The sequence below is a fragment of the Lissotriton helveticus genome, chromosome 1_1, assembly GCF_964261635.1.
Source record: "Lissotriton helveticus chromosome 1_1, aLisHel1.1, whole genome shotgun sequence".
NCBI classification, from domain to species: Eukaryota; Metazoa; Chordata; class Amphibia; order Caudata; family Salamandridae; genus Lissotriton; species Lissotriton helveticus.
The window spans coordinates 1335026110-1335042231 of NC_136057.1; the positions used below are offsets into that span (position 1 = coordinate 1335026110).

At 45.6% G+C, this 16122-nt stretch overlaps 1 protein-coding gene across 1 annotated transcript in view; it reads right to left on the reverse strand.

The window, feature by feature from the left end:
- Positions 1 to 16122, reverse strand: part of STXBP2 (syntaxin binding protein 2) — a 326348-nt gene that overhangs the window by 265273 nt on the left and 44953 nt on the right. Inside the window, exon 2 of the mRNA XM_078682512.1 lies at positions 3980 to 4029. Coding sequence (XP_078538638.1) covers positions 3980 to 4029 — 50 coding nt within the window. The remainder of the gene's footprint in view (positions 1 to 3979; positions 4030 to 16122) is intronic.

Below are 16122 nucleotides of genomic sequence, written 5' to 3' on the forward strand. Positions count from 1 at the left end.
TAGATGCTTGAGATAACTGTAAATGGTGAATTTCAATGTTTTTTTAGAGTTTAAAATATTTTGTTGTTACTGAACATTTCACCTAACCTCAAAATTAAACAAATAACGATCATTAATCAAATACCTTCCCATAATCATACAGTGCCAGTGATACATTATGAGCAAAAATAATCAGGAAAACCACATAAGAATTGTTTTTTACAAGTACCACATTGACAGACATTGATGATTGGTCAATAGAGCAGAAAACAAGTATATTGTTACCAGAAATAAAGAAATGTATGTAAACAATATCATTTAGGGTTTGGGGCGGTGTATATTTTTTGGAGTTTAGGGGTGTGTAAGAGAATAGTGTATTTTTAGGGTTTAGAGGTAGGTAGGGTTATAGGGCGGTAAGGGTATTTTTAGGGGTGTAGAGTGGTAAGGGTAATTAAAAAGGGGGGGTTCACCCAATAAAGAAAAATTGTTAAATAATTTAAAACAAAGGTTTAAGGGACATCGCAGTTAGGTGAAAATATCAGTTAAAACATATTGTTTTAAATTAACAAAACCAATAAAATTCACAAGCAATAGTTATCTCAAGTAACTGTAATTTGTGCCCAAAATAACTATAATTCGTGCACCCACCATACACAGTGTTGTCTTCAATTATGCCATTTTAGACGTTGCAGTGATGTTATGAATGATGTCATAGAATTTGTCATGAGTGATGTAATGAGGGAGGTAATTAGCAGTGCATGTCGAGGGCACAAGTTACAGTTCCTTGTAGCAGTTGTAGATCTTAGGCTTTGAAAGATGGATGATGGTGCAATGATAAGAGATTTTGGGATGAAGCTTACTTAATACCCTAAGACATTCAATGGGGAAAAAGCCCATGGACATGTTCGGTTTGAGATCTTGATTCATAGCGCAGTGTATTGTGTGCCTGGAATAAGTGTGTAAGAGGGTAAAGGGAGGAAACGGTTCTTGAGGGGTCAGTAGAGGTAAAGGGAGGGGAGGGTAATAAGGGTTCAGGGTTGGGTTGAGGTAAAGATCAGCGAGGGTGACTGTTGAAGGTGACTTGAGGGTTCAGGGGTGGGTAGACAAAGGGAGGTCAGGTTGACTTTAGGGTTCAGAGTAGGGAAGAGGTAAAGGGAGGTGAGAGGGCTCGAGGGTTATCCACCGACCGCCATCCTTTCTTCCATCTATTCACCCTGACATTCATTCATTCTGTCATTTTTCCATCCATTTTACCAGTCATCCTCCCAGCCATGCTGCAATCCATCCACTCTGCCATCTATCCATTTACTCTACTATCCATTTACCCATCTACTCTGCTATCCATCCATCTACTCTGCAGTCCATTCAACCATTCTGCCATCCACCTATTCAAAATACAATCATCCACTCTGCCATCCATCCATTTGTCCATCCATTCTACATCCATCCCTTTATTATGCCATCCTTTTACCTGTCCCTTCACCTATCCATTCACTAATCCTTTCACCTACTCATCCAACTGTTATATAATCCACCCACTCATGTAACCACTCATCCATACTTCCTTTCACTCTTCCTTCCATTCAATATTCCTTCCATCTTTCTCTCTTCTATCTACCCATCTTTTATTCTTCCTTGCTCCTTTCTATTCTTCTATTGACGCTTTATTTCTTTATAGCGGTATTTGCCACCATGTGTCTGTCAAGTTGGAGACAGAAGAGACCCACTGAAGTTGTTAAAGCAGAGGGTTCATGATGTCTCTGCCTTGAGGGAACAGGGGTGGGTAGTTTTAAAGGAAGGGGAGGGTGACTTGTCTATTCAGGGTGGTAATAGGTAAAGGTGAAACACAAACCTTTTGAAATCACTGCATGTTTTATGATGAATAAACATTCTCTAAATTATAGAAAGAGGTAAGCAACAAATAAGTAAATGTGGCACTGTGGCAACTGTTAGTTCACGAAAACACATACTGTATGGCAAAAGTCTTTAATAAACGAAATAGGTTTACAGCTTAATCATCAATAAAAGCAAAAGGTGACTGAAATGCAGGTTTCAGAAACTGGTCAAAGTCAAAGTTTGGCTATTGCTAGTTGTTAGCATTCAGATCTTGGAACTACCAGAAAGTGCGAGCTTCAACTCGGATGGTTTCAAGTTGTCTTGTAAGCAAGAGCAAAAAAAGAAAAGAAAAAAGTATGGAATCCATGCACAAGCAGTGTGTACGAACACTAATCAAGCCAATCAGTACCTGGTCAATGTTGCAGGGAGGAAAACAAACAAAGTGAAGCTGACAGGTGCAGACACCTACTCACCAAAGAAGAGGTAAAAGGCAAGAGTGGCAATGAAACCAACCAATGGAAAGCAATGGGATGGCTAAAAGCTCCTCTTTAGTGTGTTTTTAGGTCGAGCATTTGAGACCTCTTGTATATACTTATATGTGTATGTACTTTGTGGGCTCTGGAGATCAGCCCTAGGACTTACCTGCTTCCGCTTAGGGACTTTTTTTTCTGTTCAAATGCCTCTATTTAACTGTCTTGGTAGGAAACGACCAGTAGAGTTCAGTAAAGTACCAGACTTGCTTTCTTCTGAGTGACTTTCTTTTTTCAATTTTTCTGGCAACTGCCTCTATTTAACTCTCTTGATAGAAAACGGCCAACAGAGGTATTTTAAGTGATATGACCACCGAAGGCCCTGATTTTATATTAAAAACAGAGCTTTCGACTATACCGTTTCCCGCTGAAAGGCAATATTTCTCCCCATGTGTTCCCATAGCTCCATGTTAAAGAACAGTAGATGTTTCAGCACCCAGACTAATGTGCTGCATAGCTAAATACATATAAGGCCCCAAAGACTAGGCCAATTGCATTGCAAATGCTTGTTTTCCTTTGCAACAGAAGCATGCCACAAGTGCTGTCTCAGGAGAGACCTAAAACACACTCTTCCATTGTAAGCAAACTCATCCACCTCCTGGTAGCAAAAGGAATAAGCGCTGTCAAAGCCAGCAGGTCACACCTTTGCGACATAATGGCTTTGCGGATACTGTGCAGGACGGCAAAGGAAAACAAACAAAAAGGTGCCATGATGGGCGGTCATGTCATTTGGTTGGCGTGTGCACCTACAAGTGATTTTATGTATTTATCAAGTTAGATATTTAGATAAAAAATAAATAGCACAACAATGTTACATTTTTTTTTAAAGCTTGCCTGGGAAGAGAATGGCACGGTTGGGGGGGGATGCAATGCAGTGGGGGATAGAAGCAACATGGAGGGTGGGGAGAAAAGGAGGGCGTGAGTGGATGAAGCAACATCAAGGGCGTGGTTTGGAAGGAGAAGCAACGGGGTAAAGAGCAACTTGGAGCCGGCGAAGGAGAAGCACAGCAGCAAGAAAGCAAATAAGAAAGTATATCTGGAAGAAAGCAACATGAAGGAGGTACGAGGAAAAACATACAGGTGGCAGAGAGCAACACAGAGTGCAGGGAAAGAGAAGTAAATGATAGAGGCATCTGGAAAACAAATGCACTTTCATGGAGAGCTAAACCCAAACATAAAATTGTGCTTTAAAAGCAAGCAGTAAAAGCAAAGAAGCAAGCCACTAAAAAGAGATGGTAAAGGGGATGTGCTCCATGGGAGGGAAAAACAAACTTGATAAGCTGGGATATGAAAAAGAAGCAGGCAAATAAGTGACAGGAAAGCCAGGCTCCAAGTCCCAGTATGTTTTTGGTAAGCCCACTAGATGTCTTTTAAAACCAGACAGCGATTCTGTCTGCTAGACCTGACCAAAAAACTATGATAACCTAGAGCATAAGTCTACAAACACACACACCTCCTGTAAAGGTAACCATCATTGACTCTGAAAAATAGATTAAAAATGCTGACAATCAACCAAAGCAATAAGGGTGCCCTCGAGAGTAGTATCTGAAACAAAAGTTAGGGAGTAGTAAAATAAAATACTAATGATAGAATTCTTTAGCAAAAACACCAATATGTTTAAACAGATCACTCACCTTCCATTCTCCGTCTTTCTTCACACTGCGAATCACACCGTTAATTATTTCTATGTATAAGAAAACACAAGAACCACATTATTGAAGTTCATTTACACATTGAGCACTACAAGGTCAGTCAGCTATATGAGCCCTCCCACTCACCAAGGCATAGGTCCAGACCAGTATGTACTGCCTTGCACAATTTGATGGCTATGTTAATTTGTGTGTGCCAGCACACGTGTTTTAATTGGATTATGTTCCGCTTTTATTTGCTGGACATTTCCAAAACATGCATATTAAGAATCTCAAGGTAGCTAAAGAAAGCTTTGTCCTGACTGCAGTGGACAGCTTTCTTGTGCAGTCCGCGAGGGGCACATTACTATTCAATGTTTCTCTTTAGATGTTTTGTAATGGTTTTTATTAATCATATAGACAAAAAACATTTGAATACATGAGAAAGCGGTAATAATCACAGAAGTTGGGAGGGCGGTAAGGGTTATATTTTAAGTCGTCCACATTTATGCAGGTTCCTTAAAGTGAGCAGATCAGCTCAATAAACGAAACTCGACCATATTTACCGGTAGAGCTGAGCCTCTAGTTCTTTCAGAAGTTGGGATCATGTGATCCTCCTCCCAAACCATAATATTTTCTAAACACTCCAATGATATTCCAAGTATAGTGTCTTATTACGAAAGCGATTTAAATATGCTGGGGTCATACATTAGCCCCATAGCTATAACATCACTGTACACAGTTTGAGAGCCAAATTTTCACCATTACCCAAATCAATTACCACATTCTCAAGTAAGGCTTGATTGCTCACTCACCTGCCATACCACTGGAGAGTTTAATACCTAAAATGATTAACCTAGCTATCCACTGGAGAGATGCCATGGGTGGTCCCCGGTGGTAAATGGGAGTGCCGCCAAGGTAACTACTAGTAATCTGTGATTGCTCAATGACAGATAAAATAGACTAACAGTGGCTGGCACTCATTAAGGTTAGTAGGTGAGGGGAGGACTCAACCGCGCTTCAAACTCTATGGCATGCCTGTTCCTGTTTCTTTGCTGGGGGTGCTGATTGTGATCTGTGAAGTACTGTTCTTCCTTCACGAAGAAGTCCATGTTTTTCTCTGTTATGTTCTCCATTTAAAAGTGCTATACCCGAAATAGACTGCTAGATTACATTCGATTTTTACCAGGATTCCCTGTGGCATTTCAAACCCATGGTAATAACAAGATTTAAGATCAAAGAAGGGATGCTTTGAGTTTACGAGAAGAGAGCATGAACCAACAGTGCATGGACATTTTTTTCCAAATGTGACAGAACCTAAGCATCACGTCTTTGTAAAGGATACCGTGTTTAATCCCTGCCAAATCCACAATTTATAGCCTCGGCTCAATGGTAGAAACGCCATCAGGGTGCACTTATTTGTGCAAATTCCTTGGCTGAAGACAGCGTCACCCAATTACAAAAAAAGGGGCTTGATCCCCACATAGGGGTAGTACTGTGAGAGAATCAAATCCTCATTTCTTGGAAAATAAAACGTTCATCTGCAGATCTCAAGCGGATCACACGCTATCAATAAAACTGTTTAAGTTAACTTCCTGTTCATTATCAAAATTTACAACCAACCAGTACCACCGCAAAATCTATTCCCACTGCTTTACAACTGACCAACGTTTGTTGTGAAAAGGTGCCACTGGTCTAAAATGTAGCAGTTTAAAGCAAGTGCAAGGCCTAATGAAATTCTGTGCGGCTACAAAAGGCAAAATAGGTAACCTAGTCGTATACAACACACAGATTTAATTAATTTCAGGTTGATGCTTCATTCTCCAAAACACAATATAAAGTAGTGCTGGTCCAAATTGTGGTAAGCAGCGCCGTCAAACCGCTTGCCTACCCTTCTGCTGTAAACAAGTGAGTGAGTGAGACTGAGCAGCAGGGTGGACATTGGGCCTCACACAGTCTGAGTGTTACACAAATTCTGTGCTAATTCTTCATATCATGAGAAAACCATAGAAAGTAACTCTCGCCCAGAACTTTGTAGGCAGGGCCTTCAGACATCTTGACACATCTAATCGTGGGTTAGCTGCAGGGTTTGCCAGGCACAAGAGCAGGGACTCCTTATCTGCACATGCTCGGCGTGAAGCTCAGGACAGTTAAGAACCAGAGGAAGTAATGATGGTCACTTCCTGTGTTTGCCATTGTGCTGTGTGAAGCCGGAACAAGATAACAGTGCGCTACCTCATCAAGTACCTCTGAAAACATCTACAGAAACTCAAATATGTTAACTTACTTAGAAGCTCTCTCCCATCCCCACCGATCACAATCTGCCACTGACCTCACCCCCCTCAGCACTAAGAGACCACCATTTACTCTGAGCTCTAGAGAGCTGCAATTGTCCCAACTTGTAAGTTTTAGAACTCTTGTTTCTCAGCTGCTAAACACTTTCATAGATTGTGTATTTTTTCAGCGCTGTGGACTGCACATTGTGCTCCTCACCAAAAATAGATTTCAGTACCTGGGTTTGACTGAGCCTCCGTGACACCTTGAAAGCATGGGTGGGGCTGCACAGGGTTTTTGCAACTCTTCAAGCAGAGTGTGCCTGGCAATGTTAGGGTGCCTTTAAAGGGTGCCTTTAACAGGGTGTGCCCATTAGTGGCAGACCAGGATAAAAATGTAGAACATTCACAAACACATTTCTACTGGTCATGGCGAAGGAATCATTTGTACTACCCATTCCAGTGGATGCTTTTTTTCCAAAAGATTTCTTTACTCTCCATAAGTTTCTTAAAAATGCCAAATAAAAGTGTCCTGTCACCAACATAAAGAACTTCAGAAAAGCCTGGCCTATTCACTCTCCATTACATGTAGTCCAAGGTTATCCTAGAGCAGACGTTCTTAACCTTATGCCTTCTGAGGACCTTCTGCTCTCTCGCTGAATCACTACTGGAAGTAAGGGAATTCCGGTCTAAGTACAGACTGCAATTAAACCTCAAAAGCCAAAACAATACAAAAAACACAGAAACAAGTATCATCAAACGAATACACGAATAAAGAAATAGCATGTTTAATCCACGAACAAACAATATACAAAAATAGACTTTATTTTAATGAGAAAGTTGAGCTTTCAAATTAGGGTTTTCTAAATGATGAAGTGGTGTGCTAGACTATCATACAGGTTCAGACTTGGACAGAAAATAGCCCTGGGTACCACAATAAAAGTAGCTCCCCAATAATGAATTAAATAGCTAACAAGGGCCCATATTTTAAAACTGGTGCAGATTTTAACTTGTAAAGACAAGCTGTAGAAGTATTTTGCAAGGTAGGGAAGACTGCATGGATTTTACTTACTACAGGCAATGTTTGCCTCAAATATCCGAGAATTAACACTAACAAGCATTTACAATGCAATGGTCTCGGCAATATTATAGGTAGAGCTATTGGCATTGCTCATAATTTTTTTATTTTTTTTTATCCCTAAATAAATGGCATTGTCATTTCTATTGGCAATAGCTGAATTGTTTGCATATGTGAGACCTATTGCATTAGCAGAGAGAGAGTGAGGTAGTGAGAGAGAGAGTGAGGTATTGAAATTGAGAGAGACTGAGGTATTGAGAGAGACTGAGGTAGTGAGAGAGACTGAGGTAGTGAGAGTGAGGTAGTGTGAGAGAGAGTGAGGTAGATAGAGAGTGAGGTAGTGAGCTAGAGAGAGTGAGGTAGTGAAAGAGTGAGGTAGTGAGGGAGAGGGATGTTGTGAGGTAGTGAGATATAAACAGATTTTGTTATCATAAATAAATGGTATTGTCATTTACAATGCCAATAGCTTAATCGCTCGCATATACATGACCTATTGCATTTACACCCACAGAGCCACACCCACACAGAGCCACACACACACAAAGCCACCCACACACACATACAGAGCCACCGACACAGAGTCATTCACATAGAGCCACCTACACAGAGCCACCCTCACACAGACAGAGCCACCCACACATAGAGCCACCTACCAAAAAAGCTATCCACACAGAGCCACATGCACACACACACACACACACACACACACACACACACACACAGGCAGAGCGCCACACACACACAGGCAGAGCGCCACACACACACAGGCAGAGCGCCACACACACACAGGCAGAGCGCCACACACACACAGGCAGAGCGCCACACACACAGGCAGAGCGCCACACACACACAGGCAGAGCGCCACACACACAGGCAGAGCGCCACACACACAGGCAGAGCGCCACACACACAGGCAGAGCGCCACACACACAGGCAGAGCGCCACACACACAGGCAGAGCGCCACACACACAGGCAGAGCGCCACACACACAGGCAGAGCGCCACACACACAGGCAGAGCGCCACACACACAGGCAGAGCGCCACACACAGGCAGAGCGCCACACACACAGGCAGAGCGCCACACACACAGGCAGAGCGCCACACACACAGGCAGAGCGCCACACACACAGGCAGAGCGCCACACACACAGGCAGAGCCAGTCTCCTGCGGCAAACAGACAGCCCAAGACTGTGAATCAAATAGGTTACTGTGAAGGACTTGTATGCAGCCAACAGTTAGGAACCTTACCTGAACATGTGTTTTCCAAACCTCAATCTGGCCCACCCAGTGTTCTCTGTCCTAGAGTTAAATTATTTAAATCAAAGGCAAGTGTCTATCCTAAATAGTTATGTGGTGGGGGTGGAGGCATGCACGCCAGTTTCCCTCTTCCGAGTCGTGAGTAGTTAAAAGTAAGTGTCCCCAAATATTACAGAATTTGCGCACACCTCTCACAGCCCACACACCTCTCACAGCCCACACACCTCTCACAGCCCACACACCTCTCACAGCCCACACACACCTCTCACAGCCCACACACACCTCTCACAGCCCACACACACCTCTCACAGCCCACACACACCTCACAGCCCACACACACCTCTCACAGCCCACACACACCTCTCACAGCCCACACACACCTCTCACAGCCCACACACACCTCTCACAGCCCACACACACCTCTCACAGCCCACACACACCTCTCACAGCCCACACACACCTCTCACAGCCCTCACAGCCCACACACACCTCTCACAGCCCACACACACCTCTCACAGCCCACACACACCTCTCACAGCCCACACACACCTCTCACAGCCCACACACACCTCTCACAGCCCACACACACCTCTCACAGCCCACACACACCTCTCACAGCCCACACACACCTCTCACAGCCCACACACACCTCTCACAGCCCACACACACCTCTCACAGCCCACACACACCTCTCACAGCCCACACACACCTCTCACAGCCGGCAGGAATGCAAGCACACCGGAACAACGCATCTGACTGGATGAGGCGATGACCTGCACAAACCAGAGAGTCTGTAAACTGCAGGATTCCTTGCAGTGAACGCTCACACCCCATCACTCGCACAGTAAGGGAGCGTCTATAAACTGCACAATGGTCCCAAGAGCGTGACACACCCCCTCTATCACCACACAGCAAGGAGAGTCTCAAACTGCACAGAGGACCCCGGAGTGTGTCACAGCACCCCTCATCCCCAATACAGCAGGGAGAAAACCCTGTGGACTATATGCGTGTTTACCTGGTGCCCGAGGTCTACCACTAATACAAACACACGACGTTTATCCCACGCTGGGTTAAAGCTGCATGAGCAGAATAAAGGAGCAGTGGACAGAGCGGCGGCTCCAGAACCACCCGGAGGAAGTGCCCCTCCCATGACAGCGGCTCTAGGGGTCGGAGCGTCAGTAACGGGGCGAGCTGTGAAGGTGTGACATTATCGTTATTAATTTGCGGACTTGTAGTAATAAGTACTGGTGCGTACATGGCATGTACCGCACTGGCCTGTCATGTCCATAGCAGAGCGGAATGGATGATTCCACACTGGTGAATGCTGGGAGGGACTCTAGCTCTTATGGGGGGGGGGGGGGGGGGGGGGGTGGAGAAGCTGTAATCGCCGTTGGATGAGGAGCACACGAAATGTAGACATGAAGTAGCAGGTCTCATTTGTGGTTAAATGTCGTCTGTCACAATCATAAAGAGCTTCCGGGTCAAGCTGTGCTGAGTGTGTAGGTGTGCAAAACTCTGAGGTGGCTGAAATGTATTGGGTTCTCATGCATCATCGCCGAATGTAGCATCATTGGTGAGTTGTGATGTCACAACTAATGGATAAAGGACTGTATCGCATGATGATATAATGGTATTGTGTTCGTGTGGCTGCGCCTTCTCTTTTGCTTCTAAGCGCCCGCTGATTGACAGAGAGGTCGCACAATCACTCAGCCAGCAGGATACCGGTGAAACGCACTCACCGCTCACTTCCTGACACCGGCAGTCTCGAGTTCACCATGAAATGACTAATGACTAATGACGTATCAGGACTTCGTGCACCACACCAAACTATTCCCATAGAAGTTATTTCCTACAAACGCACGCACACCTTGCAACCAAAGCTGCAGCCGCCTGCAGTCACTCCTAATAGGGCCTCCCTGGTTACAGGGGCGCGTTGTACAAGTCCGATATAACATAATGAAGACATAACATAGCACCTACTCTGTAGGTACAAGACACAATTCAATATGTGGCGCACCTTACATAAATGACTAATATCATTATGGGGGTGCTCCAGAAGCTGAGGGCTTGGGCGAGGTCACCCCGGCTTCAAGCAGCGATTATTCCATTAAGTCCAGACCGCAGGCCCATCTGCGCCATCAGGCCTGGGTGTGTGATTCCATGGCTGTCTGCGGGGGCGGGGGGAGGGGCTGCATTAGCACTCGGTGTGTGGTTCCATGAGGGGAGCTTCCAGGTCACTTGTCTGCATTACAGTAATGGCTGCTGAGCCTGGCTGGGGAGACACGGCCCACCCGTGAAGGGAACCCGGCCCTCCCCCAGCACGTGGGGTGCCCCAAAATACCCCCTGCGGAGCAAATGTCACACCATCACCTCACCGAACACGGGACCTACTGGGCATGACCTTCATGGCGGCAGCTGGCCCCTGCGCCCCCCAAGCACGGAGGGCTGCGGAGCGTCGGCGAAGGGCGAGAGCCGGCCTCGGTGGTCGGGCGGAAGAGGAACGAAGCACTGAGGTCCCCCGGCTTTCGGAGGGTGGATACACTGGTCGTGCTAAATGTCAGCCGGCTCCCCCGTGCCCAGCGGCGGGGTGGGGGCGGGGAGCTTTAGCAGAATATCAGGCGGGAGAAGGTGTCATCCTGCCCGAGATACAAGATTACTGGCCACAATGGAGAGAGTGAACACCGCGCTGGGCAGGGTACCAGCGCGAGGAGGAAGGGGCAACCGTGCACAGAGTGTACCAGCCACGGGGGTGCAGAAACCGAGAGTCAGAGGCAAGAAACACTGGCAGAAACGGGGGCAGGGGCACGAAGAACAGCACAAACAGGGGGGCAGAGGCTTACCTCATGTCCAAGCCTACGCTGCTCGAACAGCAAAATGGCCGCAGCAAGCTTCCGAATTTTTCGGAATCGGGGGCGTGGTTTTGTGTTTCTGAGTGACAGACAACGTCACTGTCTAAAGAACAGCAAAACTTACGCCCCCGATTCCGAAAAAGACGGGGCTTGTTAGGAGTGACTCCCTTCTCTTCCAATGGCTGGCCTTCCTTTAGGAAGCCAGCCAATGGAAGCGAACGGAGCTGAGAGGCGGGTCTAAAGTGCCCTACTCCAAAACATAAGATCTCCGGACCGGAAGCTGCTTCGCAGCTTATAGGCCCCTCGACCTAAAAATCAGGCCCTGCATGCAAAAAACAGGCCCACAAACAGCCCCAAAAATCTGACCAAAGACTCACTGTCAGAGTAGCCAGTCAGTCACCGCCTGATTCCCATATAGGCCAGTACAAGTCTCCGAGCATATCAATTCAAGGAAGCAAGAGTAATCCCCCTCCTCAAAAAGATAGGAGCAGACACCACCAACATGAAAAACTACAGGCCCATATCACAACTTCCTTTTCTGGCCAAAATCATGGAACAACACTTTCTACTAACTTTATCGGTGTTCATGGAAGAACATCAACTACTCAGGAACAGGTAGGCTTTTGGGCCCACCACAGTACCAAGCTGGTAATGCTGTCAGTATTGGATGAAATTAGGATCACAGCGGACAACAAAAAGCTGTGCGCGCTAGTCCTCCTTGACCTGTCGGCAGCGTTTGACACTGTCAACCACTGGCAACTCCTAGAAAGAATCCCGGACATCGGCATTGGGGGGGGCAATTCTCCGGTGGATCATCTCCTTCCTGACTGATCGGACCCTAAAAATACAGATGGGCGATTGTGTGTCTGATACGGGGTCCATAACCTGTGAAGTCCCGCAAGGGTCTACTTGGTCTCCACTTCTGTTCAACATATACCTCAGACCACTAGTGAGGGGTCTGGCTCAGATGGACTGCCAGGTATTTAATTATGTGGACGACACACAAATTATCCTAAAAATAGAAAACACCCCCACAAGCCCACACACGGGTGAAAGATATACTGAGATTTGTGGTAAACTCGATGACTGCCAACTCTCTCATGATTAACCCTGATACAACGGAGGTATTGGCCATCACTACGGACTGTAACCCATGGACCACTCAGTATTGGCCACAGGAGCTGGGAGACACCCAGGTTCCAGCTCCGGTGGTAAAAAGCCTGGGCATTAAAATAGATGCCAAACAGTCATTGGCCAACCAAGTATCGCCCATGTTTGGGACCTGTGTGGGTCTGCTTAGACAGCTGAGGAAATTATCCCCCATCCTCTCTTTCTCAACCATGCAGTTAGAGGTGGCCGCCTTGATCCGGTCACGTCTAGATTACGGGAACTCACTTTACATTGGAATGCCAGACAAGTTGCTTGGCAAACTCCAGGTGGTGATGAATGATGCGGCGAGGCTGATGTTTAAGCTTCCCAGACGCACCCGGGCCTCACCCCTACTGCAACAACTGCACTGGCTTCCCATTTGACAGAGGGCTAGATTCAAAGGCCTCTGCATCACCCACAAGGCCCTGTATGGTCAGGCACCCAAATACATCAAAGAACACCTGGTGAAATATGTCCCAGGCCGAACCCTAAGGTCTGCCACGGAGGGCCTACTAAAATGTCCAGGGTTTAAATACACTACTAAAATTGGGCGAGCCTTCTCTGTCCTCATCCCGCAACTCTGGAATAGGCTGCCGGGCCATCTCCGCTTCGAAAGAGCCCTTCTACCATTCAGGAAGAAACAGAAGACCTTACTCTTCACAGAAGCCTGGGCATAGCATCCACCACTTAGAGACTACACTCACTTCTGGGACTATAGCAAATCTCGTAGCGCTTAGAGGCCTGCCGGTATTAAGCGCTCTATAAATCAAAATTAGCAATAACAACAATTTGTTTTCTTGCTCTCAGTGTGTACTCTCATTTTATCAGCACACACCAGTGCTTCATTTGTGGCCACCAACTGTCAATACTAGATTCAATGTATTGTACTTGAGCTCGTCCCGCAAATCAAATCCCTTCAATGTAAGGAACGTATTCAAATTTCACATTTTGCTTTTTTTGTGCATGTACACGTTAATAATCTGCCAATATTACTTCATTTTTCCCAGGTTAGGAACTACTGCTTATTTTGAATCAAACTGGCCACTGCCGGTGTACTGGGCACCAGTGTTGAGAGACAAGCCCCGCCCGCCCCCAAACATTTCCATTTAAAATGCACTACATACACAACTAACAAACAAAATAAGGCAATAGTACAACATAGACATCACTTTAAATCAACTGTTTCCCAAAGCCTGTTCATCACAACTGGATTGAATGAAATGATACTAATACATTTCAAAACATGTTCTTAGTCGAGATGGTTATTGTTGCATGCATGCAGGAATACATTTATTCAGTATTCAATTAATTTCTATGCACTCAACAAGCTGGCCACTTCTCTCATCCTCTTGCCCAATCAGCTTTGTGCTTCCAAAAGAGCCTTTCTAATCACTGCAATGATATTTGATTGACTCACATACAGACCTGTGAAAAATCACAGTCACTATGTTCAATCAAGTTCTCTTGTGGTATCACTTGACCGCCACTCAAACAACATTTGTGTTCCGGTTACATAGAGTCCCTTCTCCTTAGTCCGTTCATTAATCCTCAACCGGTCTGTCCCTCGATGCATATAACCATCTTTCGCACCCTGACAGAGTCTCTCTATCTAGAAGCCCTGTATGGCAGACCCTTCACTGGTCAGTCTATCTGTTAGCGTGTCAGTTGATCAGTCCTTCCCTCTACCCATCAGCCTGCACAGAGATGTACACGTTCATTCTTTCCTTTCCACTTCTCTCTCCCTGCCTAGCACCAGCATCCAATGACCCAGCCACTGTTTATCCCTCGTCTACTCATTTACAACACAACGTTGTGTTTTTTTAAATAGCACGCCTGGTTACTCCGGATGGAGAATCCCCGCACTGATGGAACAGTGTCCATGTCCAACCCCAAAAAGTGGCCGGTCAGCCACCTAAGGTTGCATAAAGAACCACGTCTTATGTTTCTAATGGAAAGTTAATTCAGAGCCTTCCTGTCTCAGGTCAAGGGGCAAAGATTTCCAAACTTTAGGGGGCAAAAAGCTGAAATAACATCCACCCAGTCGAGTTATTACCCTGAGAGTAGCAATAAGCGAGGCCCCAGCGGATCTCAGACTTCTGCTCAGTACATACAATTTTGCCCAGGAGTAGAAGTATCGGAGTCCCTTCCCATTCAGAAATTTGTGACAAAAACATAGAGCCTTGAAAATAACTCTCTTCCAGTGTAAATTGTCAAAAGCAAACTCAATGGAAGCCTGCCTCTGGATGTTAAACAGCAGTCGTGCAGCAACATTCTGCACGCTCTGAAGTTTAGCCAGTCTGACTTGTGAGACACCAAGATACAGCACATTACAATAGACCAGCCTAGAAATGACCAGTGACTGGACTACTGATTTCCTGGTCTCCACCAGGAGAAAGCTTAAGATTTTACTCACATTTTTCCAAATTCTGAAGCAATTATCTGCCAGACAGGAAATCTGGCTGTCAAAAGATGGAGACTGTCAGCAAACCATGTGCAGAGGTTCTTCACCTTTGGATTAGTTGTTGTTACAAGCCCTAATACGTCTGGCCACCTTGCCGAGGACCAGATCAAATGCTATTTCCCTACTAGCAGGATTTCAGTTTTACCAGCATTCAACTAGAGGCAACTCTGAGACATCCACTCTGCCAGGTCCACCGGACAGGATCTGAAGCAGGTTGCAGAAGCTCCTCCACTTTGGGATAAGGCAATAATGAGGAACGTGCGACACAATGTTAAAGCCCTTGCGCCCTATGGCATCTGTAAGAAGGTGCATATAAAGAAATAAAGAGTGGTGCTTAAAGCCGAGCCCTGTGGCACCTCCTGCAGCAGAGACACAGATTCCGAAAAAAACATTTGTTGGGCCACCTGAAAGGTACGCTTCTGAAGAAAGGAGGCTAACTAGTGCATGGCCATCTCCAAGACTCATAATTTCATAGCAGTAGCAGAATACTGTGGGATATGGTACCAAAAGCTGCACTTAGATCTGCCATGATCACTGTAGCAGTTTTGCCTCTGTCCACAATTAGTCTTAGGGATTCAGATACTAACAGCAGTGCCGACTCCTAGCTGAATTGCAGACGAAAGCCAAATTGGGACTCATGTAATAGGTCCTCTGCTTCAATAAAATTGATCAACTGATGATTCATATGTTTTGCAACCACTTTGGCAAAAAATAGAAGCAGATAAATAGGCCTCAGATTTTCTGGTTTTGCTGGGTCTAGGGAAGGTTTTTTTTCTTCCAATAATGGCACAACTTCCACTTCGAGGGAACTTGCCATGATATAAAAGACATGTTGAGCAGGTCACACAGCCCTGGGAGAATTACCAACTTACCTCACTCCAAAATCACTTTGGCAAAAAACAGAAGCAGATAAATAGGCCTCAGATTTTCTAGTTTTGCTGGGTCTAGGGAAGGTTTTTTTTCTTCCAATAATGGCACAACTTCCACTTCGAGGGAACTTGCCATGATATAAAAGACATGTTGAGCAGGTCACACAGCCCTGGGAGAATTACCAACTTACCTCACTCCAAAATCATGGGTC